This window comes from Syzygium oleosum, unplaced genomic scaffold (genome assembly GCF_021117445.2).
Source record: "Syzygium oleosum isolate NSW1041296 unplaced genomic scaffold, Sole_v2.1 Sole_v2.06, whole genome shotgun sequence".
NCBI lineage: Eukaryota > Viridiplantae > Streptophyta > Magnoliopsida > Myrtales > Myrtaceae > Syzygium > Syzygium oleosum.
In genome coordinates this window covers 10503054-10528991 of record NW_026607490.1, presented here as the reverse complement: position 1 = coordinate 10528991, position 25938 = coordinate 10503054, and the positions used below count along the sequence as shown (strand labels likewise).

Here is a 25938-nt window from a genome sequence, read left to right as displayed (position 1 = left end):
TTTGAAGAGATGCTTACGCATACCAGGGATGAAAACGCTTTTGTTCCTGAAGATAGCGTTGTTCCTTTCGGTCCAAATAATGTGACATAGAGCACCAAAGGAAAATCTAGAAATGCGGTGGGCAAACGAAGATCCTCCGCAAACTTTCATAGCCCAGAGGATATGTTCTTGCCAGGGACGATTGCGCCAAGGTAGCCTGCAATTTATCGCCCAAAGAGAAGCCAATCTACTGGTAGAAGTGCATTCAAAGAAGATATGGTTGATTGAGTCTGGTGTAGATCCACAAAAGGCACAGAGAGCATCGGCAATCCTGCGATTTTGTAACAAGAATACCTGGGTAGGTAGCCGGTTAAGGGTTATTAACCAAAGAAGAAAAGCATGACGAGGAGCTATGTGCCGATCCCAAATGAAGGAATGCCAGGGGGGTGGATGCCATTTCCTTCGGATATGATTCCAAGCAAGAGTAACAGAAAAGGAATTAGAAGGATGAGGTGTCCAACCGAAGCTGTCCAACGAGCTATCCACAATAGACGGAAAGGGATCCATCCAACCCATAATAGTGGCAAGGGTGTTAGAAGGTTGCTAAGAACCTTCGTAGAAAGATCGCACTGTAGCATCCCGAGGAATGCGCGATTGATAGATCTCCGCATTACTAAAAAGCAAGTATAGCGGGCCCCTGCTGTGCCACCAGTCAAACCAGAAGGATACAGAGCGCCCATTTCCAATCTTCCATCGGAACATAGCTTGAGCAGATAACCGCATATCAAGGATTTTCTTCCATGTCCAAGAACAGAAGGTAGGTTTGGGCACAAGCCAAAAATTTGCCTTCTTTAAAAAGGTGGAGTGTATCCACTTACACCACAAGGATTCTTTGTCGGTAAAGAGAAGCCAAATGTGCTTTAAAGTCATAGCATTGTTGTATTCAACAAGTCTCCAGATGCCTAGGCCGCCTTCCTCTTTGGGTAAGCAAACAGCCTTCCACGCTACTTTAGCTCCACCAACTCCAAGGTCAGGACCTTTCCATAGGAATTACCGCAGAACAGCCTCAATACTATGCAATACTGATTTGGGTAAAGAAAAGATGGTGGCCCAGTATACTTGAATGGAATGCAAGACCGACTTTATAAGCTGTAGGCGACCAGCAAAGGAAAGAAAGCGTTGGGACCAAGAACGGGCACGAGCCGTGATAGAATCAATCAAGACTTTACAGTCCACCTTACGCAGTCTAGTTGAGATAATAGGCACACCAAGATAACGAAATGGCAATGTACCCTGCTGAAACCCGAGGCATTGAATTAACTGGTCATGCAACGCCTGAGTCCCTCCCGTGATGAAGATGTTGCTCTTCGCCTTATTCGGTTTTAATCCAGACCAATCAGAGAACAAGAGGAGAGATTCATTTATCAGTTGAACTGACCTCAAGTGACCTTCTGCGAACAGCAGTACATCATCCGCAAAGAAGAGGTGCGATAACCGGGTCTTTTTGCATCGCCAAAACCAGTGGAAATCCGGCATATCAGTTTTAGCCTTTAGAATGCCCGAGAAGATCTCCATAACCAGAATAAAAAGGTAAGGCGATAGAGGGTCTCCTTGGCGAATCCCCCTAGAGCTCCCAAAGTAGCCATGCAATTCGCCATTAATGGAAACCGAAAATTTTGCTGTCGTAACACAAGCCATCACCAGCTTGGTAAAGGAGACAGGAAATTTGAAGGCCATTAGAGCCTTCTCTAAGAAGCTCCAATCAACAGTGTCATATGCTTTTTGGAAATCCACTTTAATAGCACACTTGGAAAGGTAGGGCCGGTGGTGGAAATCCGCAAATAGCTCTTGGGCTATCAAGATATTGTCACTAATCCTTCGTCCTTTAACAAACGCCGTTTGAGCAGGGCCAATAAGTGTTGGAAGGATACGCACTATCCTCCTAGCCAAAATCTTGGAGATACACTTATATAAAGTATTGCAACAAGCAATAGGACGGAAATCCGACATAGCTGAAGCATTTGGGGATTTCGGAACTAGAGTGAGAATGGTGTTATTGATCTCTTTAAGCATGCATCCTGATTCAAAGAAATCTCTTACTGCTACAAGAGTAGAGGGTCCAATGATCTCCCAGCTAGATTTAAAAAAATCGATATTATAACCGTCCGGTCCAGGGGCTTTGCCCTTTGCAAGCGAGAAAAGTGTGGACCAGATTTCCTCATCTGTGACTGGAAGCGCCAACAAGTTCCATTGATTCTCATCAAGGACCCGACCAAGGAACATACCTATCTCGCTAACAGAGGGCCAAGTGGAAGCAGAAGCACCGTTAAGTAACTCCTGGAAGTGATTCACAATATGGGCCCTGACCGCCTGAGGTTCAGTAACTAAAGACCCATCATCAGTTGAAATCGAGAGAATACGATTTGTTACACTCCTTTTGTTAACACAGTGGTGAAAATAATGCGTGTTTAAATCTCCTTCCTTGAGCCATCAAATACGGGATTTCTGCCTGTAGAAGGATTCCTCCTGCATTCTCATCGTAGAAAAGGAACGTGTGAGCTCCGCTTCTCTATCTTGGAGCCTCTGGTCAAAAGGGTGTTGCTCAAGGGCCGCCTGAACGGCGTAGAGATCAGATCTAAGTTGATCGGTTCTCGTAGAGATGTCAGAGAAGAAACTCCTGTTTAGTTGTTTCAATTTCTGTTTAAGCACTCGCAGTTTACAACAAATAATATACATAGGTGTACCGACTACCTGTGTATCCCAAGCTTGCTTCACAAGATCCAAGAAATTGGGATGAGAAGTCCAGAAGTTGTAAAACTTAAATGGTTTCTTGGAATTAAGTGGCGAAAGAATTTTAACCACCATGGGAGAGTGGTCTGAAATCCCAGGAGAAAGAAAACTGGCTTCCGAGAAGGAGAATTGTTGCATCCATATGTCATTTGCAAGTACTCGATCAATCTTGCGGAGTTTCTGTCTATCACCAGAAGAATGGTCCAAGTGTATCTAAACCCCACATATCGAATATCTTCCAACCCCGCCTGGTTTAGACACTCCCCAAATTCATCGAAAGCCGGGATCCAGGGAGTAGTGCTACCCACTCTATCAGTTGGATCTCTGATTGCATTAAAATCCCCGGCAACAACCCACGGTAAGTCGCAAGAGGAGATAGAAACAAGGTAAGACCATAACGGATGCCGTTTGACAAAAGAATGCTCGCCATAAACAATTGTAAGGAGGCAAGGTTTATTCATATACAGGAGCCTAAGCTGAACATGGATCAGTTGGTCGAAAGAGTATAGAAAACTAGTTTCCAGCTCATCAGGGTTCCAACCAAACCAAATCCTACCACGGGGAGAATAATCGTAGTTAGCATTCCAGCACCAGTTACCACATAAACCTCGCGAGATCTCAGCAAAAAGAGAGTCTTTAACTTTAGTTTCGATGATACCGATACAAGAGAGGCGGTTGACCCTGATAAAGGTACGTATTTCCGCTTGTCTTAGGGGATTTACTAGGCCCCTTATGTTCCAAATACCAAAAAACATTTCAGGGATAAGAGATATTATCTCCGAGATCTCCTAGACCTCCTCTTCTTATCTTTCTTTTTTGAGGAGGACGGGCCGGGGCTCATACCGAGGCAGCTCATGCTAGGGATCGACCCCAAGGAGGCCTTGGATGGATCCTCCGCAATTAGGGAAGCCAAGGTTCGAGACCGTGTAGTTGGAGGGGAAATAATATTCAGTTCTCCCTCCAAAAGCTCTTCCGAGTCACTATTTTCTCCCCCAGCGTGTGAGCTAGCTGAATCTGCAGTGGAGGTATGAGAATTAATATCAAAGTCCTCAAGTTGCTGTTGAAAACGTCCTTGAGGACCAGAGGCAGCCAAGGGGAGTGTCACTGCGTTAGGGCCTTCCAGGAAGTTCAGAACAGGCCTAAGCGAGTCCTGGTCATGAGCGGGATGCAAACTATGCGCCAGAGGAACCACCCCCCCTGAGTTCATGTCCAGGGGAAGGCCAGGTGCAGTTTTGGACACACCAGGGCCTGCTGAGCACGGAACAGGGGAGAAATCCAGAATTTGCTGAACCAGAGAGCTTGCTGGACACCGGGAAGGAGAAGAGCTAGGACCTGTCTCAAGGTTCTTGGAGTTGATCAGGTCGATTCTGACTGGGTCAGGTCCAGCAACCGAGTCCACAGCAGGTGGCAGAGGGACAATCGACCTGGCAGAAGGATGCAGAGGAACCTCTACGTCCATGTTACAATTCAGGTTAGGAGTTGGGGTGTGTTGCCGCTGTGCTGAGGGCAGAAATGAAGACGCATTACCTTTTTTCCTCCTGACCAAAGTCCAGTCGTCTGCTGCTTGGGACCGAGAGGCAGGCTCTGGTCGGATTTCAGTCTGTTGAGGGGCACAATCAAAGCCCTTAGTTCCCGGTTTGTGGCCAAAAATTATGTAATATTCTAGCTTGGCCAAACTTCATATTTTTGTTTCACGTGTTATTGCACCGGTATTTTCGGCAAACTCGACCAGCTAGCCAAGGCATGCATGGGGCTGTGGACAGGCAGTACTTGGAAACCTTTTAAAGCCAATGCAAGGATGTAAAGTTTAACATAGACCACTTCCATATGACATTATGTAGTTTAAGCTGCAGAGGACGAATTCAAACAACTGCCACATGGTCGAAGTTGTTTTGGAATGACCGGTTCTTGGACTTTTAAAGATAAAGCTTCTAAAAAAGACTTGGTAATCTGTAGTGCAACTTGTTCAATAAACAAGAGAGTGATTCTTATAAAGAATGATCTTTTATTACTCCAACATTCATGATCAATTACATGCAGAGCAATTCTTTTATTGCGAAGTCATTATCAATCTCGGCAATCATGTATGTAGAATACGGGGTAATCCGATGTCTTGGAGGTCAATAATGTATCCACTCAATTGTTGTCGTACCAAAACTGCGCCTCGAGGTAGTCAACAACCTTCTTGTCCACTTGGAAGGCCTTGGTGAGAACATCAGCCGAAATGGGTGGCTTCGATCCGAATACCGCATTAGCAATGGTAATGACTCCTGGGTTTTGGCTGCTCAAAGCAGCAAAGGCCAGTGCAGGGGTCTTTCCAATGTTCAGCTGGAAGTGGATGAGACCGATTGGGAACACAAAAACATCCCCTTTGTACAACACTTTGGTGAAGAAGGTGTTGTTTAATTGATTGGATGTGACGAAGCCGACAAGCAGTGTGCCCTCAGTGACAACCAGAATCTCGGACCCACGAGGGTGAGTGTGGGGAGGGTTCAGGCCACCTGGAGCAAAGTCAATACGAGCCATGGAAATGCCAAGAGTGTTGAGTCCTGCAAATTGGTCGACGAAAGCGAGCGTGACTTTGGATCCGAGCGGGTTCGCAGTATTCCCAGGATATCCAAACCCCTTAAAGAGAAAATCATCTGCTGTAACTTGTTTTGGGTCCTTGCAAAACTTTCCGTTCACAAATACTGCATAAGAAACGGAATTCGTGTTATTAGGCTTATCTAAGCAGATGCTCCTTTTGCAGAAATACTTGTATCATCATTGAACAAAACAGAAAGATACGAATAATGCTTCAGTAGAGCTCCAACCTGTTGGGTCATTGATGGCCACACACAAGTCCTGAAGAGGACTCGGGTCGTAGGCAAAACTGGTGGCAGTTGCTAGGGCCAAGATGAGAAGGTTAATTGGAAGAAACTTCATTGTGGTGGACAGGGGAGTCACTGGTCAGGGCTTTGATATTTACCTCTTCTTTTGTTTCCTTGTGATGAGAGTATGTGTTTTGCATGGAGACATGACCCCTTTTTATAGATGATGGTGGTGTTGACCCGGTGTTTGATTTTCTGTGATAAGCAATACTTCCCAGATCTATAGCTATACAAATGCCAAGTCTCCTATGTGGTAGTTAATTTCTTAATCGCAGAAATGAATAGTTCCACAACTGCCGCAACAAAAGGCCCCTTTCTTTGACATATCCTCTTTCCCTGATGAGAAAAAACACGGTATCTGATGTGGAATTGGACTTCTTCAATAATATGTAAATCTTCGGTTTCCCTCTTCTTTACTGTTTTGATGTCCAACGCGGATTCAAGTTCAGCTGGATGGAGCGAGGGCCAATTCTTCTCTAAGTTCTTGGTATGATCATATCAATCTGTCAATTGAAAATGATGCAGGAACAAGTGTTTTCACATGCATCTCCATGCTTTACCCTGAAACACTTACCAAGCTGCCGATTTACTTCCTACAGATATTATGTTTATTTTCTTATACAAAACATGCAGGGTTTTCACACCATCTGGATGATGTGCACTTTTATGATAAGATTTGTAATCATAATCTGTATGAATTGCATCGGAGAGGTAAAATGCATGCTTTGGCTCGTGTTTTTAAATTTGCTGCTGTGAACATGTTGTAAACCTATGTTTCACAAACTCATATGATCCATCCATCTCTACATGCAAAATTTTACACCTTATTATGAAGGACGACTGGCTTCAACCAAAAGTATGACCTCACAAACTCTTCACTATTCAAAAAACTATCTATACGATTCCCCGAGAAGATTACCCAGAATATCATCAGGTTTATAATTTTTCGATAGTAGTCCTGAAGATCAATTTTCGGATAACATCCAACAAATAAGGCTAATCCTTAGAGATCATTTGATAAAGCAAATTGTTCTCTTTATTTCGTTTGATAGCCTAGAGTACAGACAGATTCTCCCTCCAATATAATCACAGAAATCAAAAAGCGGTAGTGAGAATGTAAAATTCAAACATGGCATCTAAAGTTCAAATCTGAGAATTTAAAAAGATGAAAACTAAAGCGGGAATCCTTCTCGTCCAAAATCGAATGACTAATTCTCAATGAGAACGGGTTTAGAAACAAGAGGTGGTTGAAGTTGTAGAATGGTTCACCAACCACATGGAAGAATAAACAATTGTTATAGACTTATTAAGCGCTGTTCCTGGCTTCAGCTGCTTCCTGCAGGCCAGTTGACGGGGACTAAGTCAAATGACTAACTACTATAAATAGACTTGCTGCAGATGCAGCATTTCACAACAATCCTCAACAGAACAGAGTTTCCGAGACAGACTAATCCAAGCTCAGAAATTTTTCCATAATGAAGTTCCTTCTAACATTTGTCCTCTTGGCTTTGGCATCATCCCATGCCTTTGCCTCTGACCCGAGTCCTCTTCAGGATTTCTGTGTAGCCATCAACAACCCCAACTCTGCGGTGCTTGTGAATGGAAAGTTCTGCAAGGACCCGAAGCTTGCCATAGCAGATGATTTCTTCTTCACAAAGTTTAGATATCCTGGGAACACATCAAATCAGCTTGGATCCAAAGTAACGACTGCTTTCGTCGACCAATTCCCAGGACTCAACACTCTTGGCATCGCCATGGCCCGCCTTGACTTTGCTCCAAACGGTCTAAACCCTCCCCACATTCATCCTCGCGGCACCGAGATGCTAGTGGTTGTGGAGGGTACGCTCTATGTCGGTTTTGTCACATCCAACCAATTGAACAACACTCTCCTCACCAAAGTCTTGACCAAAGGAGATGTTTTTGTGTTTCCGCAAGGCCTCATTCACTTCCAGCTGAATATTGGACAAACTAATGCACTGGCCTTTGCTTTCTTGAGCAGCCAGAACCCAGGACTCGTAACCATTGCAAATTCAGTTTTTGGATCGAAGCCGCTGATCAATGTGGATGTCCTCACAAAGGCTTTCCAAGTGGACAACAAACTGATCAACTATCTCCAGACACAGAACTGGTTTGACAACCATTAGACAGATGTTCGCAAGAACAGTTGTGTTTTTTTATTAAATTACAAAGAAGAATTCTTTTGAATAAGATAGTGACCTTTGGGTACTAGTACAATTGCTTGTTATCTGATGTTGATAAGGTTCCACTGTTTGTTCTCCCTCTCTCTCTCTCTCTCTCAAATCTTTCAGAGGCTGAGATGAAAAACTAATTCAAGATATCTTTCCATCCTGCTCGCTCCAGCTCTCTGACTAATTTCCCAAACAATTACTGGATCAGTCCATACAATTCTCAAGTATCAGTTTGTCAATAATTTTTCGTTTATAGAATTTTTTAATTCAAGTAAATTCATCATTCTGTTATAGAACTGCATCTTATGTAATTTTCTGCCTTACTTTGGGTTTGTTAATTTGCTGTAAGGATTGAGAGTTTGTATAAGACCGACCTTGGAATGGGGCCACCAAGCATTGATCATCTCTATATTCCATTATCAATAAATAGTGGTTTGCCTGTTTCACTCAACTTTTTCAGCACAAGAAGAGATGACACGCGCATAGAGTTCCTTCGAGAGGAAGAGAGAGTCTATATAGGATGCCTCTGCTTGGCCTCTGATAATGCTCAAAACTGGTGTTTGTACTTCGAGAGTCGAGATGCTTAAAAAATCATGAAATAGCCACTGGTATGGAATTATATATATGCCTGCTCCCTGTAACATTTAAATGTTAAGACAAAAGAATAGTGTTATCGAGGTTCTTCTTATGTAATATTCGAGCTTGGCCAAACTTCATATTTTTCTTTTACGTATTATTGCACCAGTATTTTCAGCAACCTCGACCAGCTAGCGAAGGCATGCACGTGGTTGTGGACAGGCAGTACTTGGAAACCTTTTAAAGCCAATGCAAGGATGTAAAGTTTAGCATAGACCACTTCCATACGAGATTATGTGAATAGTTTCAGCTGCAGAGGAGGAATTCAAACTAACTGCCACATGGTCGTAGTTGTTTTGGAATGACCGGTTCTTGGACTTTTAAAGATAAAGCTTCTGAATAAGACTTGGTAATCTGCAGTGCAACTTGTTCAGTAAACTAGAGAGAGATTCTTATGAGGAATGATCTTTTATTACTCAAACATTCATGATCAATTACATGTAGAGCAATTCTTTTATTGCGAAGCAATTATCAATCTCAGCAATCATGTATGTAGAATACAGGGGTAATCTGACATCTTGGAGGTCAATTTATCAATTTAGTTGTTGTCGTACCAAAACTGCGCCTGAAGGTAGTCAACAACCTTCTTGTCCACTTGGAAAGCCTTGGTGAGAACGTCAGCCGAAATGGGTGGCTTCGATCCGAATACTGCATTAGCAATGGTAATGACTCCTGGGTTCTGGCTGCTCAGAGCAGCAAAGGCCAGAGCAGGGGTCTTTCCAATGTTCAGCTGGAAGTGGACGAGACCTATTGGGAACACAAACTGTGATATCCTGAAATTTGCCCATTTGGGGATTTATGAAATGCTTGTTTTTGTGAACGTACTCGTATTTAGTTCTCGCCCGGAACTGATTAGTCCTGGGATACTAACCATTAGGGAAATGCTAATTACGGATTAAAATTCGTTCGACTAAAGAAAATTCGATCGTGAATTGATTTTCGACCATAGAATCGTCGAGGTGACATTTTGAGCCAATGTAGGCTGATCTTAGGGTAGTTATGGGCCGATTCGTCACTGTCATACGAGTGGATCACGGGTGATTCCGTTTGACCACGAAATGAATTGACGAATGATCCAGAACCTATATCGAGCGATCGTGCCCAACGGAACTAGTGATCGAACCTCGCGATTACATGACAACCGAAGTCGGCACGAACCGAATGAACTTGCACGTGACTCGATTTATTATCGGTCACGGGTCGAATATACGAATTTCCCCAAAAGCCGCCCGTTAGTTTGAGAAACGCTCGAGTTACGTTGAATAAAATTCAATTATTAATTAGAGCCCAAATTGGGTATCGGAAAATTAGGAAGTCACGACGGGGCATTAGACGACGTTGTGATTGGAACGTACAGCTTTGGATTTTCCCGAATCCTTCGGAAAAATTTAAATTCGGCAAGAAAATGGAAAAGTGACCATTTTACCCTTGGAGGTTTATAAACGGCAAGTGTTAAAAGGGAAGGGCATTTTAGTCATTTTGCCCTAATTTTTGAGTTGGACAATTTTGCCTTTGGAATTTTATGAAATTCCCAAATTGCCCTTGGATATTTTTGGAAAAGATTCGATCTCGGCCGTCGATCTCAAGATAAGATCGAATCTCGACCGTCGATTGGGATTGTGAGAGAAGGGCAAGATGGTAATTTGGCAAGTCAATTATTGGTCTTGATTATTTAAGTCCCAAATCACTCTCTCTCTCTACTCATTCTCTCTCTCTATCTCTCGGCAACTCCCTCCCCCCCATCACCGAACCGACCGCCCCCCTTGGCCGTGCCACCGCCGCTTGCCGGCCACCGCCCGCCGTCCACCGCTCCACCAACGTCCACCTCACCCTCTCGGCTCTCACTCTCTCTTTTCCCCTCCCATGACCGTGAACCGCGGCAAGGATGCCACTCACCGCCACACGCCGTCCAGCCCACTCGCCGCCGTCGCCGAGCCGCCGCGTGCCGCCGCTTGCCGCCGAGCCGCTCGCCGCCACTCACCGTTGACCGCCGCCCATTTTTCGCTCTAGCCGAGTTAGTCTAGAGTTCGGTAAGTCGCGCCCTAAACTTTATTTAGGACTTAGGGTATCGACTGACAAATTTGAGGTGGAATCGGGTTTAATTAGACGCGGATTAGTATAGTTTTAGGGGCGGAATTGATTAACGGGCCTAAGGAATGAATTTGGGAGATTTTGGTGGAAAATTAGAGGCCAAAAGCGGGCTTTGAGTGGCTGAAATTCGTGCTGTGATGTGTTGTACGGTATGTAAATTGGGTATTTGGATTCGGCGATTAATTGTGTGAAAATGTCGTGAAGGGCTGGAATTGATTTGCCGTAGTTTGGATGTGGAAAAATGGCAATTTGTATGTTGATTGTGTGTTTGTAATGTGGCTGAGTTGTGGTGATGAAATTGGGTGCATTAATGTGCAATTGATTGATACCCGAGTGTGTGCACGTATGAGATTTGAGGCGTGCGATGTGCGTGTGATCACTAAATCCCTGAGGCGTGTTTACGCGGGGAATTGATCCGTCCTGAGGCGGTACGACTACGCGGAACGATGCCCGGTATTACCGGAGGACGGCCAACCTGAGGCGGTACCATTACGCGGGTTGTGTCATAGATGGAGGGTGTTGAGCCTGAGGCGGTACCATTACGCGGGCCGAGAAGTGTTGGAAATATAGCCAACCTGAGGCGGTACCATTATGCGGGCTGAGAAGTGTTGTGGATATGAGATGGTCACAGTGAACCTGAGGCGGTATCATTATGCGGGTCACTGGCGAGTTGGGTGGAAAGATTGTGTTGAGGCCGCAATGAATGCATGAATTGTAATTAGAACGTGCATGTGATTGGAAATGGTGTTGTTATGACTAACGTGCGGGTTGCACGCTGAAAAGGTCCAGGTAAGCATAATTGTGTGTCTGTGATGTGATGGCTGAGTGTGATTGATTGTCATGATTGTCTGGAGGTACGTGATAGCCTAGGTGGGGTTTAGGGTGTGTGCTTACTGAGATATATTCTCATGGTTGTTTCAACCAACAATTTCAGAACCCCGGCCTGAGCAATGAATCCCCCACCGCCACCACTTGAGTGTTTTGGAGTACCGGTGCACACCGACCATAGCATTGTAGAATACCCTATAGACGAAAACATGACCTGGGTTAAGCATACGACAATAGTTTGGGTAGATGTAGGACTACCCCTCTGGCAAGCCAACACATACACCGCTTGGTTCTTTCGGGACGGGGTAGATAAGTTTGGTCCCGTCCGTGGATTTGACATCCCCTTTGACGGAGTTAGGGATTGGGACCCGTCTGCCATACCTCCTCCCGACGGCGAGATGACTAGTTTGGAGACTAGTCTGGCGCAGTCCGGACTGTAGCAAGCGCCTGCAGCACCTGAGCCTTCGAGGGCCGAGCATGAACCAGAGCCTGAAGAATTGCAGGCGGGGTACGACCCGATGGACGTGGATCTCGAGGCAATCCCAAAGGAAGAACCGGAAGAGGAAGAACCCGAGGCAGAACCTGAGGATGAGCCTGCTGATCCTGAAGAAGAATCGGAGTATATACCCCGTATGAGCAATGGATTGACCCCGAATTTGTGCTAGAGTATGGATCTGATGAAGAGTCAGACGAGGAGGAGCGGGACGAGGTTCCAGCGGAGTCGGGTGACATAAACCACCCGATCGAGATCGAGGCCGAGCCGGAGTCCTCGGAGGAGCAGACAGTCCAGGAAGGTTCAGATTCAGATGACGAAGAATCAGACTCGGAGTGGACGCCAAGCAGAGGGCGTAGGGACTAGGTTTAGGGGTTGGGAATAGCTTTTTGAGGTGTTCCATTTTTGGTGATAGGGAAACCCAGGCTATCGATCCTTTTTTATGTCGGTGGTTAATAGTGTAGAAGTTCGGTGTGCTTGTGTATATGGTGGTTTGTAAATTGTGATTATTATATAAGTTTGAATGAGCAATGAATATGTTTATTCTCCCTTATTACCCCAGTTCTATTTGTCCGGGTATTTGTGGTTTCCGCTGGCCGATATAAATCTCTGATGAATTGAAATTGGGTCAGCGATACCTGGGATATCGCATTATTCGATCAGAGAAGTGTGTCGCGTGCTCGATGGGGTTCGGGGCGTGACATCCTAGTTGGTTTGGTATCAGAGCGAGGACAGCTCGATCTTAGTTGGTCGAAATTTGGAGTATTAAGGAGCAGAGACCCTGGGGTAGTGATTTAGGGAAACCGTAGCGAGTTATAGGATGGAATAAGCTACACGTGCCTCCAAATTGTTTGTTGTGGTTGTTGAGTGAATTGAGTGTTGTGACGATTGAAATGCAGATGCGTCTGGACCTGAGGTAAGTGCACAGACCCTATTGATTGTGGCCTTGTGCTGTGGTGATTGATTTCCTGCTGCGTGAATTATTGTGTTAATTCACTGCCTAGGACTAGATGGATCTAGTTGGCCTAGGTTTCTAATTCCTGAGTGGAATTGTAACAGGTAGTTAAGTGGTAGAAATCGTGAGGATGAGTACGCGAGGTAGAGGAACTGGGGGTCCGTCCAGCTCCCGAGCCCGAGCCCGACCTGCAGAAGATCCTAGGATGGAAGCGGTCATGAGGACCCTAGAACAGATCGGTAATCTAATAGGACAGCAGACTCAGGAACGAGCTGCCACGATTGCCCAAGTTGCTGAGGCCGCTGCTGCCAATAATAATAATGGGAATCAAGGGCAGGGGCCAGTGAATGCGAATAGGCTGATGCACCAATTAGTGGAGCAGTTTCTGAAGTTAAAGCCTCCTAAGTTTGATGGTAGAGGCGATCTAGAGGGTGCATCGTTGTGGGTGGAAGAATTAGAGAAAGCTTTTGAGGTATTAGGGTGTACAGACGAGGAGAAAGTGACATTAGCCGTCTATCAATTACAAGGAACTGCAAATGATTGGTAGAAAGCCACCAGAGGAATGATATTCCCGGTTGGTACAGCCCAGACTTGGGCGATGTTTGTGGAAGCCTTTAATGGCAAATATTTTTCTGAGAGTACCCGGGAACAAAAATTATCTGAGTTTATGAGGTTGCGCCAGGGGCAAAGAACGGTGGATCAGTATGAGGCTGAATTTGCTCGATTGTCTAAGTTCACCCCGAAAATGGTTGAGGACCCGTTGGATAGGGCTCGGAGGTTCCGAGATGGTTTGAAACCGGACCTTCGCAGTCAAATGATCTCATTGAACCTAAGAGGGTATAACGAGATTTATGATAGGACTCAAGCGATTGAGCGGGATTTGGCGGATAGGGCCGCCGCTTCTGGGTCGAGGTTTGCCCAGGGTAGGGACAACCGTCAGTTAGGAAAGAGGCCGATGACGGGTAATCGACGTTTTGTCCCTCCTGCTAGAAGGAATATAGGGAAGCTGGCCCGTAATCAGAATGGTCCATGTTGAGTGTGTGGGGAAAGGCATGGAAATGGACCTTGTCCAACCAGGGGCGGAGCATGCTTCGGATGTGGTGGATTTAGTCATCATGTGAGGTATTGCCCCAATCTCAGGCAGAATAGATCGCCTGCATTGCCGCCACCCCGGAACGGGAACCAGACTAGAGCGACCCAGACAGCTAATCAGAATAGGCCACAGGCACAAGGACGGGTGTGCGCCATGGCCAGGAGAGAAATTGAGAACGCGCCAGGGGTTGTCACAGGTACGATTTCTCTGTGCGGCCATACTGCGTATGCTTTATTTGACCCTGGGGCGTCACATTCATTTATATCTGAGCAGTTTGTTGAGTTGATTGGTATAGAACCGCAGTCGCTTGATGTTGTGTTATGTATTACGACTCCCTTGAATGATAAGATGCTAGTTTCGTTGGGGTGCCCGAATTGTAAGATTGTGATTGGGGATAGGGAGGAAAGGATTGATTTAGCGGTTCTAGCCATGTACGACTTTGATGTGATAGTGGGTATGGACTGGCTGTCTAAGCAAAGGGCCGTAATGGATTATAATAGCAGGGTGATCCAATTTAATCCTGTTGGACACCCGGAATTCAAATTTGTGGGAAATCGAGGAGGACCTTCAATTCCATGAATTTCGTTGCTAGAAATGACTAAGTTGTTGAATGAAGGGTGTCAAGGATTTCTAGCGGCTGTAGTTGATTCGATGGCTGAGGAGCCGAGGCTAGAGGACATAGCCGTGGTGTGCAAGTATCCCGATGTTTTTCCTCAGGAATTGTCGGGATTGCCACCAGAAAGAGAGGTAGAGTTTGTAATTGAGTTGGCACCTAGAACTGAGCCAATCTCGAAGGCACCTTATAGAATGTCATTGTCGGAGTTAAAGGAATTAAAGGTGCAAATGCAAGAGTTGTTAGACAAGGGATTTATTCGTCCGAGTGCGTCTCCGTGGAGAGCGACAGTTTTATTTATGAGAAAGAAAGATGGATCGTTGAGGTTATGTATTGATTACAGCCAGCTAAATCAGGTGACGATCAAAAATAAATATCCCCTGCCAAGAATTGATGATTTGTTTGATCAGTTACAAGGGGCTTCGGTGTTCTCTAAAATTGATTTGAGAACAGGATATCATCAATTGAGGATTAGGAAGGAGGATATACCGAAGACGGCATTTAGGACGAGATATGGACATTATGAGTTTACGGTAATGCCGTTTGGATTGACGAACGCCCCTGCTGCCTTTATGGACTTAATGAATCGGGTATTTAAGGAGTTCTTAGATCAATTCGTGATCGTGTTTATAGACGACATATTGGTGTACTCGAAGAGCCTAGAGGAGCATGAGTTTCACTTGAGTAAGGTGTTGCAGACTTTAAGAGAGAACGCACTGTATGCTAAGTTTAGCAAGTGCGAGTTCTAGCTCAATCGAGTAGCGTTCCTCGGACATGTGATCTCTGGGGAAGGAATCTTAATGGATCCATCAAAGATTGAGGCGGTAATGAAGTGGCCGAGACCAACGACGGTAACAGAAGTTCGAAGCTTTCTGGGTTTGGCAGGATATTACCGACGCTTCGTGGAAGGATTTTCAGCAATAGCAACGCCGTTGACACATTTGTTGAAAAAGGAAACGAGGTTTGAATGGACCGACAAATGTGAAAGGAGTTTTCAGGAATTGAAGCATAGATTGACAACGACACCGGTGTTGACTATTCCATCAGGACCCGGAGGATATGAAATTTATAGCGATGCGTCGTTGAAAGGATTTGGGCGTGTACTCATGCAAAATGGACAAGTAGTGGCCTACGCATCAAGGCAGTTAAGATCGCATGAGTTGAATTACCCGACGCATGATTTGGAATTAGCCGCAATAGTATTCGCCCTTAAGATTTGACGGCATTATCTATGCAGAGAGAAATTTCAGATTTATACAGATCATCAGAGTCTTAAATATCTGTTTTCTCAAAAGGAGTTAAATATGAGACAGCGTCAGTGGATGGAGTTGTTAAAGGACTACGATTGTGATATTCTATATCATCCCGGGAAGGCCAATCGGGTAGCTGATGCATTGAGTCGAAAATCAAGCATCGCACATTTGATGGTCAAGGAATGGGCATTGTTAAAAAAAGTACGAGACTCGGAGTTTAGATTCGAAGTAAGTCAAGTCTCGAGTTTGTTGGCCATGCTGAGGATTGAACCGGAGATCCAGGCTAAGACTAAGACTTTGCAGTCTACGGATAAAGAAATCCAAAAGATTCTAGAGATGGATGATACCAAAAGAAAGCCGGACTTTCAGATATCCGAGGATGGGATACTGAAGTTCCGTGGACGATTATGTGTGCCTGACGATGCGGAGCTTAAGGAAGAAATTTTGTCAGAAGCGCATCGTAGTAGTTATAGTATCCACCCAGGTAGTACCAAAATGTATCAGAATTTGAGACAGTACTACTGGTGGAATGGTATGAAGGTAGACATAGCCAGACATGTGGCCAAGTGTCTGACGTGCTAGCAAGTGAAGGCACAACATTGTAAGCCCGGAGGATTATTGCGACCTTTGGAAATTCCAGAGTTGAAATGGGAGCATATAACTATGGATTTTGTGACGGGATTACCAAGGAGCCAAAGAGGCCATGACACTATTTGGGTGATTGTCGACAGATTGACCAAGTCGGCACACTTTTTGACTGTGCGAACGGATTTCGCATTAGATCGATATGCCGAGTTGTATGTGCAGCAGATAATTCGTTTGCATGGGGTACCAGTGTCGATCACCTCAGATCGTGATCATAGGTTTACCGTCAATTTTTGGAAAAGTCTGCAGACGGCATTAGGATCGAAGCTGCAGTTTAATACAGTTTATCATTCGCAAACGGATGGCCAGTCTGAGAGGATGATTCAGACTTTGGAGGATATGCTTCGGGCATGTGTGCTAGATTTTTCAGGATAAGTGGGAAGAGCAGTTGCCCTTAGCAGAATTTGCCTATAATAATAGTTTTCAGCAGAGCATCGGAAAGGCGCCATTTGAAGCGCTATATGGCAGAGTGTGTAGAACGCCCGTGTGTTGGGACGAAGTAGGAGAAAGGAGTATAACCGGGCCAGAATTAGTTCAACAGTCAATTGAGGCTGTTAATATAATTCGCAAAAGGCTGAAAACAGCTTAAAGCTGTCAAAAGAGTTTTGCAGACAGAAGGCGAAGACCTTTGGAGTTTCAAGTAGAGGATCACGTATTTCTTAAGGTATCGCCCATGAGAGGACTATCCAGATTCGGTAAGAAAGGGAAGTTGAGTCCGAGGTACGTGGGACCTTTTGAGGTTTTAGAAAGGATTAGGGATTTAGCGTATTGCCTTGCACTTCCGCCCAATTTATCGCAAGTGCATAATGTGTTCTACGTATCGATGTTAAGGAAATATGAACCGGACCCAACTCATGTGTTAAACTATGAGGAGATAGAAGTTGATGACAAGGTGTCATATGTCAAGAGACCAATAAGGATCGAGGATCGGAAAGAGCGAGTTTTGAGGAACAAGACGATCCCGATGGTCAAGGTCGTATGGGAGCATCACGGGACTGAAGGCGCAACTTGGGAAAGTGAAGAGATAATGCAATATCAATACCCCCATTTATTCGAGTCGTTAGTTGGATTGTAAATTTCGAGGACGAAATTTTTGTAAGGGGGAAAAGTTGTGACATCCTGAAATTTGCCCATTTGGGGATTTATGAAATGCTTGTTTTTGTGAACGTACTCGTAGTTAGTTCTCGCCCGGAACTGATCATTCCTGGGATACTAACCATTAGGGAAAGGCTAATTACGGATTAAAATTTGTGCGACTAAAGAAAATTCGATCGTGAATTGATTTTCGACCATAGAATCGTCGAGGCGACATTTTGAGCCAATATAGGCCGATCTTAGGGTAGTTATGGGCCGATTCATCACTGTCATACGAGTGGATCACGGGTGATTCCGTTTGACCACGAAATGAATTGACGAATGATCCAGAACCTATACCGAACGATCGTGCCCGACGGAACTAGCGATCGAACCTGGCGATTACATGACAACCGAAGTTGGCACAAACTGAATGAACTTGCACGTGACTCGATTTATTATCAGTCACGGATCGAATATGTGAATTTCCCCAAAAGCCGCCCGTTAGTTTGAGAAACGCTCGAGTTACGTTGAATAAAATTCAATTATTAATTAGAGCCCAAATTGGGTATCGGAAAATTAGGAAGTCGCGACGGGGCATTAGGACGACGTTGTGATTGGAACGTACAGCTTTGGATTTTCCCGAATCCTTCGGAAAAATTTAAATTCGGCAAAAAAATGGAAAAGTGACCATTTTACCCTTGGAGGTTTATAAAGGGCAAGTGTTAAAAGGGAAGGGCATTTTGGTCATTTTGCCCTAATTTTTGAGTTGGACAATTTTGCCCTTGGAATTTTATGAAATTCCCAAATTGCCCTTGGATATTTTTGGAAAAGATTCGATCTCGGCCGCCGATCTCAAGATAAGATCAAATCTCGACCGTCGATTGGGATTGTGAGAGAAGGGCAAGATGGTAATTTGGCAAGTCAATTATTGGTCTTGATTATTTAAGTCCCAAATCACTCTCTCTCTCTACTCATTCTCTCTCTCTATCTCTCGGCAACTCCCTCCCCCCATCACCGAACCGACCGCCCCCCTTGGCCGTGCCACCGCCCCTCGCCGGCCACTGCCCGCCGTCCACCGCGCCACCACCGTCCCCCTCACCCTCTCGACTCTCACTCTCTCTTTTCCCCTCCCGTGGCCATGAACCGCGGCAAGGACGCCGCTCACCGCTGCACGCTGTCCAGCCCACTCGCCGCCGCGTGCCGCCGCTTGCCGCCGAGCCGCTCGCCGCCACTCACCGTTGACCGCCACCCGTTTTCCGCTCTAGCCGTGTTAGTCTAGAGTTCAGTAAGTCGCACCCTAAACTTTATTTAGGACTTCGGGTATCGACTGACAAATTTGAGGTGGAATCGGGTTTAATTAGATGCGGATTAGTATAGTTTTAGGGGCGGAATTGATTAGCGGGTCTAAGGAATGAAATTGGGAGATTTTTGTGGAAAATTAGAGGCCGAAAGCGGGCTGTGAGTGGCTGAAATGCGTGCTGTGATGTGTTGTACGGTATGTAAATTGGGTATTTAGATTCGGCGATTAATTGTGTGAAAATGTCGTGAAGGGTTGGAATTGATTTGCCATAGTTTAGATGTGGAAAAATGGCAATTTGTATGTTGATTGTGTGTTTGTAATGTGGCTGAGTTGTGGTGATGAAATTGGGTGCATTAATGTGCGATTGATTGATACCCGAGTATGTGCACGTGTGAGATTTGAGGCGTGCGATGTGCGTGTGATCACTAAATCCCTGAGGCGTGTTTACGCGGGGAATTGATTCATCCTGAGGCGGTACGACTACGCGGGACGATGCCCGATATTACCGGAGGATGGCCAACCTGAGGCGGTACCATTACGCGGGTTGTGTCATAGGTGGTGGGTATTGAGCCTGAGGCGGTACCATTACGCGGGCCGAGAAGTGTTGGGAATATAGCCAACCTGAGGCGGTACCATTACGCAGGCCGGGAAGTGTTGTGGATATGAGATGGTCGCAGTGAACCTGAAGCGGTATCATTACGCGGGTCACTGGCGAGTTGGGTGGAAAAATTGTGTTGAGGCCGGAATGAATGTATGAATTGTAATTAGAACGTGCATATGATTGGAAATGGTGTTGTTATGACTAACGTGCAGGTTGCACGCTGGAAAGGTCCAGGTAAGCATAAATGTGTGTCTGTGATGTGATGGCTGAGTGTGATTGATTGTCGTGATTGTCTGGAGGTACGTGATAGCCTAGGTGGGGTTTAGGGTGTATGCTTACTGAGATGTATTCTCATGGTTGTTTCAACCAACAATTTCAGAACCCCGGCCTAAGAAATGAATCCCCCACCGCCGCCGCCTGAGCGTTTTGGAGTACCGGTGCACATCGACCATAGCGTTGTAGAATACCCTATAGACGAAAACATGACCTGGGTTAAGCATACGACAATAGTTTGGGTAGATGTAGGACTACCCCTCTAGCAAGCCAACACATACACCGCTTGGTTCTTTCGGGACGGGGTAGATGAGTTTGGTCCCGTCCGTGGATTTGACGTCCCCTTTGACGGAGTTGGGGATTGGGACCCGTCTGCCATACTTCCTCCCGACGGCGAGATGACTAGTTTGGAGACTAGTCTGGCGTAGTCCGGACTGCAGCAAGCGCCTGCAGCACCTGAGCCTTCGGGGGCCGAGCATGAACCAGAGCCTGAAGAATTGCAGGCGGGGTACGACCCGATGGACGTGGATCTCGAGGCGATCCCAGAGGAAGAACCGGAAGAGGAAGAACCCGAGGCAGAACCTGAGGATGAGCCTGCTGAGCCTGAAGAAGAACCGGAGTATATACCCCGTATGAGCAATGGATTGACCCCGAATTTGTGCCAGAGTATGGATCTGATGAAGAGTCAGACGAGGAGGAGCGGGACGAGGTTCCAGCGGAGTCGGGTGACATAAACCACCCGATCGAGATCGAGGCCGAGCCGGAGTCCTCGGAGGAGCAGACAATCCAGGGAGGTTCAGATTCAGATGGCGAAGAATCAGACTCGGAGTGGACGCCAAGCAGAGGGCGTAGGGACTAGGTTTAGGGGTTGGGAATAGGTTTTTGAGGTGTTCCATTTTTGGTGATAGGGAAACCTAGGCTATCGATCATTTTTTATGTCGGTGGTTAATAGTGTAGAAGTTCGGTGTGCTTGTGTATATGGTGGTTTGTAAATTGTGAATATTATTTAAGTTTGAATGAGCAATGAATATGTTTATTCTCCTGATTACCCCAGTTCTATTTGTCCGGGTATTTGAGGTTTCCGCTGGCCGATATAAATCTCTGATGAATTGAAATTGGGTCAGCGATACGCTGGGATATCGCATTATTCGACCAGAGAAGTGTGTCGCGTGCTCGATGGGGTTTGGGGCGTGACACAAACACATCCCCTTTGTACAACACTTTGGTGAAGAAGGTGTTGTTTAATTGGTTGGACGTGATGAAGCCGACAAGCAGTGTGCCCTCAGTGACAACTAGTATCTCAGTCCCACGAGGGTGAGTGTGGGGAGGGTTCAGGCCACCCGGAGCAAAGTCAATACGAGCCATGGAAATGCCAAGAGTGTTAGTCCTGCAAATTGGTCGACGAAAGCGGGCGTGACTTACGATCCGAGCGGGTTCACGGTATTACCTGGGTATCTGAACCCCTTAAAGAGAAAATCATCTGCTGTGACTTGTTTTGGGTCCTTGCAAAACTTCCCATTCACAAATACTGCATAAGAAACATAATTCTTATTATTAGGCTTATCTAAGCGTAAACTCTTTTTGGGTAGTTTTTTTAGCATCAGTAGAACAGAAATATACGAATGACGCTAGAGCAGAGCTCCAACCTTCAGGGTCATTGATGGCCACACAGAAGTCCTGAAGAGGACTTGGGTCGAAGGCAAAAGCCGTGGCGGTTGCCAGAGCCAAGATGAGAAGCCTAGTTGGAAGAAACTTCATTGCAGTTGTGGACAGAAGAGTTAAGGCTTGGATATCTTCTTCTTCTTTTGTTTGCTTGAGCCTTGAGATAGGAGTGAGATGTCTTGCACGGACACATGATCCCTTTTTATAGATGAAAGTAGTGTTGACCTGGTATTATGTTTCTATGATAAGCAACACCTGACAGGTACCAAGTCTCCAGCGTGCTAGTCAATTTCTCATGTCCAGATTAGAATTGTTCCACAACTGCTACGTTGACACACCCATTACTTTTTTATTGGTCGGTATAACCCCCATTATTTTGACCTATCCTCTTTTCCACTAACCTAAAATGGAAGTGGTCTTCTTCGATGGTAGTTAAATCTTCGGGATATGTTTATTAGAAGTCCTAAAAATTGTTATGAAAGTGAAATTTCGCCACATCATTGCCATATACGATAGAGAAAATAATAAAAAGAGTCCCGTTTGACAATGCCTTCGCAGATCTATCAAGAGCAACTTAGGAACACCATCCTAAAACCCAATATGTCTATAATTCCAATACAGGGTATGAGGCAGTCCCAAAAAAATGTAGTACAGCGAAAAATACAGACTACCACTCATTATGCGATTCAAAGAAAAACAGACATTGTATTGAGAGCATTTTGTTAATGCACATTATAGAGGTTGATATGGCCGTGACAATGAAATATGCAAACCAGAAGACTAATGGTCACAATCACAACAGTGGATGATGCTGCCACATATTTTTATTGGTGCAGGTGGAGAATAGAGAGTGCATGAGTTGTTAAAAATGGTCCTGAGGAAAGGATAAAGATAAACTGTTCTTGAATGGTTCAGTGTTTATGAAGGTCACCTTTGACTAGAGCAACAGTGATCCGGTCTAAGATATCAACCACTGTGTGAGCACTTTCAACAACTCTTCCCCTTCTTCTCCAATTGACTAGTCTGCTTTACAGGGGCCATGAGAATTTCATAATCCAGCGATGAATCATTCCACAACTGCTTTGATGACACCTCGATCACGTTGAATTTCTCTGTTCCACATTAGAAATGCATGAATCTGATGTGGGAATGATATTTTTCTGAGAGTGTCTTTCGTTTTTTCTTTGTGCTTCACTGTTTCAACTGTCCAGGGTCGACTCTGCAGTGGGATTGTGCATCCATTTCTTCAGAAAAAGTATCATACCCTAAATAAATTGAATAATTCATTTACGAGAAAATGTAGAAATAGGTGTTCCTAATACGTCTTCACCATGAAAGGACTTGCCTAGTTGGTGATTTGCTTCCAATTTTTCGGAATAAAAGTGTGCAGAATGTTCACGCCATTTAGTCACTTGCTGTGCATTTGTGTTATGATAACATCGACAAGGATAAGAAGAACAAGCATCTTAATATCAGAGAGGTAAAAGGCCCATTCCAGCCGAAAGTATGATCTGAAAACTAATGAGTATTCAAACTTCTGTATGTGGATAATACTCCCCAAGAAGAAAACTCAAGATTACTGGTAATTAAAAATTCGATATGTAGAAGGTAAGAAACCAGGGAACAAAGACTCACTCTTACTGAATTGAAGTCTTAAAATGGTTAGCATAAATCTATCATGACAATTACAATTTGAAAGTTGCCTTCCTCTACCCATCTTTAACAACTCTCACACTTCTCTGAGAAAATCTGCGTAGGAGTTTTGAGGTTAGAAACAATAGATGGATATTTGGTAAATCAAGGGAATTAGCTAAAATTCTTTGTTGTTGATAGCAAAAACCTCTTTTGAATTACAACGTTCCTAAGCTTCATTTTTCAACAGAATTAGGTGACTTGTGTAATATCCACCAGCTCAACATGGAAACAATCACACCCTTGATCCTCAAGTAAGCAATGTCCTATATGTCCTTGAAGCCATTGGAATAAGACATTGCTTACAAGTTCCAACTTTCGTAAAACCTTTCCACTCAATAAGTTGCAGAGCAGTCGCAGCTTTGGACAACAGCTTCTTATTTGTGACCTCCCATGAACCATTTTTGGGTAAAAGAGACGAAGTTTGCACATAAGCATCAGTTAATGGACCAGGCACTAATTATACTAAATGTTCATAACATCAGTTATGACCTCGCATTGTGTATCCAAAGGCACTTAATTTATCAATTTTAGTTCAATAGAAGAGTGAATCAATGCTCTGTGCATTGTTACTAAGTTCAGTATTTGGCATGTTAAATCATATAAAGTCCCCTAATTATTACTGATGGGGAATATCAGCACGCTCAAATATTCATGGTGAAGATAAGTGTAAAAAGAGCTTTTCCTACTCCAGAGAGGGTCAATTCAATCCACTTCAGACGCATGAAACTATGTTCAGAGAACAGTTTTTATTTGATCATGCTGCTCCAAATTGATGCTAAAGAGCCGAAGCGGTGAAGCAGGAATAATGCAAGGTTGCAATAGTCATGAATGAGGACGTCTATAGCTGATAATTTGCATTGTTTAAGCTGGAGATGAGAAAATCAAACTGACTGCCACGTGATCGTAGTGGTTATGGAACAGTTCATTCTTTTGAATTAAGAAGGGGAAATAAAGATCAAACCTTTGAAAACTTGGTAATCTGCAGGGAAATGTGTGGAGTAAATTGTATACCAGGTCAAGCACTGACATCTATAAATAGAGACCATATTAGGATACAAGGCACCACACTCCACCCTCGAGCAATAATACTCTGAGCTAGGAAATAGAACCTGAGATCAAAGCCCTAACTCCCGCCCACAATGAAGTCCCTTCCCATTAACCTTCTCATTTTAGCTTTGGCGACTGCTACTGCCTTTGCTTATGATCCAAGTCCTCTTCAGGACATATGCGTGGCCATCAATGACCCGAAGTCTGCAGGTTGAACCTCTATTCTAGTGTTCTTGACATTCTGTTTTCTTCTCGTTAATGATGCTATAAACTGAACGTGCAAAAAGGTTTTGTTTTGGTAGCATGACAACATTGTTACCTATCATAACTAGTCTAATAGTCATCGCATATTGAGTGATGTATATTAAGATGAGTTCTGTTTTCTTATGCAGTGTTTGTGAACGGGGAGTTTTGCAAGGACCCTAAGCAAGTCACTGCAGATGACTTCGTCTTTATGAAGTTCAGAAACCCTGGGAATACAGCAAACCCACTTGGATCAAAAGTCACACCTGCTACAGTCCTCGAGTTTCCAGGACTCAATACTTTGGGCATATCCATGGCTCGCATTGACTTCGCTCCTGGCGGTCTAAACCCTCCCCACACTCACCCCCGTGGCACTGAGGTGCTGGTCGTCATTGAGGGCACACTCCTTGTGGGCTTCGTGACATCCAACCAATTGAACAACACTCTCTTCACCAAAGTCTTGTACAAAGGCGACGTGTTTGTTTTTCCAATTGGACTCATTCACTTCCAGTTGAATACTGGAAAGACCCCTGCATTGGCCTTTGCTGGTTTGAGCAGCCAAAACCCAGGAGTCATTACCATTGCTAACTCCGTCTTCGGAGCGAAGCCACCCATTTCTGCTGATGTTCTCACCAAGGCCTTCCAAGTGGACAAGAAAGTTGTCGACTACCTCCAGGCACAGTTTTGGTACGACAACAACTAAATGGAATGGATGACCAAAGAAACGCTGACAGAGCATTTGAGCCATTTACTTATGAGATCATTCCTAGTTTTCATGAGAGATTGCCAAGAATAAAAACTATACTTTATGTCAATGGTCATTGGGTGTTTGTACCTCTTGTATGATTTATTGATCAATAAAATATTATTTGAAAATCTCCTGCTTCTTATTCCCTGTTTTGAGGAAAAATTATCATATGGACAGGAGCCAAATGCCAAGCAAAGTCATAATTGAAACAAAACACAGATTTCGATAAGATGTATATAAGTTCAGTGAAAATAATTGCGACGACTTTGGTCACTCGGATCAGCCTCAAAATGATCATTGAAATGTTGTAGTCAACTTATCGAGCACAAAAGGTTATTGCATGCATTCCATTGCGGGACTTGAACTCTCATATTGATCAGACATGCATCTAGGACGATCCATCCTTATTCCATTGGTGTCACATTTTCATTCTCTGATTTTGTAATGGCACGGCACAGTAAGTCCCAATCCACACTCAGCATGTCATGAAGATCAATGCTTCGTGCTGCCTAGTTGCTGACTTTTTTCCTATCAACCAGGATGCATCGTTCCTGTAGAAAACATGCCGTATTTTCACAGTTCGACTTCTGCTAGCAATTTAGCGGGAACTCTTACTATTCTTGTATTTCACAGCACACTGAATTTGCGACGATTTTCTAAATGATGACTAGTTTGAATAAAAAGCCAATCTGAAAAACCACTCACTAAGAAACCGTACCATATGCAAAGAATACTCTCTAAAATAACTCAAGATAAAGTAGTTGATTAAATGAGAAATATCAAAAGTTGGAAAAAAAAAGTGAGAGACAAAAGACTTACTATGGACTTAAACATAGGACTTTCCATACTTCACAAGT

The 25938-nt window shown here is 44.5% G+C and overlaps 4 protein-coding genes and 1 pseudogene across 4 annotated transcripts; 2 read left to right on the top strand and 3 right to left on the bottom strand.

The window, feature by feature from the left end:
* Positions 1-582: 582 nt before the first annotated feature.
* On the bottom strand, positions 583-4228 carry LOC115663116 (uncharacterized). Its single transcript, XM_030585161.2, has 5 exons — positions 3613-4228; positions 2731-2855; positions 2478-2676; positions 1272-2363; positions 583-1016 (listed from the first exon to the last, which is right to left on the bottom strand). The coding sequence occupies exons 1-5, from the start codon at positions 4226-4228 to the stop codon at positions 583-585; spliced, it is 2466 nt and encodes an 821-aa protein (XP_030441021.2).
* A 677-nt stretch (positions 4229-4905) lies between these two features.
* On the bottom strand, positions 4906-5694 carry LOC130138530 (germin-like protein subfamily 1 member 7). Its single transcript, XM_056312780.1, has 2 exons — positions 5577-5694; positions 4906-5459 (listed from the first exon to the last, which is right to left on the bottom strand). The coding sequence occupies exons 1-2, from the start codon at positions 5692-5694 to the stop codon at positions 4906-4908; spliced, it is 672 nt and encodes a 223-aa protein (XP_056168755.1).
* A 1420-nt stretch (positions 5695-7114) lies between these two features.
* On the top strand, positions 7115-7783 carry LOC115663118 (putative germin-like protein 2-1). Its single transcript, XM_030585165.2, has one exon. It carries the CDS (start codon positions 7115-7117, stop codon positions 7781-7783), a length of 669 nt encoding a protein of 222 aa, XP_030441025.2.
* A 1070-nt stretch (positions 7784-8853) lies between these two features.
* LOC130138455 (germin-like protein subfamily 1 member 7) lies at positions 8854-21490 on the bottom strand (annotated as a pseudogene).
* Positions 21491-24122: 2632 nt separating this feature from the next.
* LOC115663845 (germin-like protein subfamily 1 member 13) lies at positions 24123-25221 on the top strand. Its single transcript, XM_030585817.2, has 2 exons — positions 24123-24300; positions 24483-25221. The coding sequence occupies exons 1-2, from the start codon at positions 24183-24185 to the stop codon at positions 25034-25036; spliced, it is 672 nt and encodes a 223-aa protein (XP_030441677.1). The 5' UTR covers positions 24123-24182; the 3' UTR covers positions 25037-25221.
* The last annotated feature ends 717 nt before the right edge of the window (positions 25222-25938 follow it).

Excerpts from the sequence above, each read along its gene's own strand:
- LOC115663116 (XM_030585161.2), bottom strand. The coding sequence starts at position 4,228 with ATGGACGTAGAGGTTCCTCTGCATCCTTCTGCCAGGTCGATTGTCCCT. Across the intron at positions 2,856-3,612 it reads CCCTAGCATGAGCTGCCTCG|ACCACTCTCCCATGGTGGTT; the intron begins GTATGAGCCCCG and ends CTGGGATTTCAG. Across the intron at positions 2,364-2,477 it reads CTTCTACAGGCAGAAATCCC|TTACTGAACCTCAGGCGGTC; the intron begins GTATTTGATGGC and ends ATGGGTCTTTAG.
- LOC130138530 (XM_056312780.1), bottom strand. The coding sequence starts at position 5,694 with ATGAAGTTTCTTCCAATTAACCTTCTCATCTTGGCCCTAGCAACTGCC. Across the intron at positions 5,460-5,576 it reads CAATGACCCAACAGGTTGGA|TATTTGTGAACGGAAAGTTT; the intron begins GCTCTACTGAAG and ends TTTCTTATGCAG.
- LOC115663118 (XM_030585165.2), top strand. The coding sequence starts at position 7,115 with ATGAAGTTCCTTCTAACATTTGTCCTCTTGGCTTTGGCATCATCCCAT.
- LOC115663845 (XM_030585817.2), top strand. The coding sequence starts at position 24,183 with ATGAAGTCCCTTCCCATTAACCTTCTCATTTTAGCTTTGGCGACTGCT. Across the intron at positions 24,301-24,482 it reads CAATGACCCGAAGTCTGCAG|TGTTTGTGAACGGGGAGTTT; the intron begins GTTGAACCTCTA and ends TTTCTTATGCAG.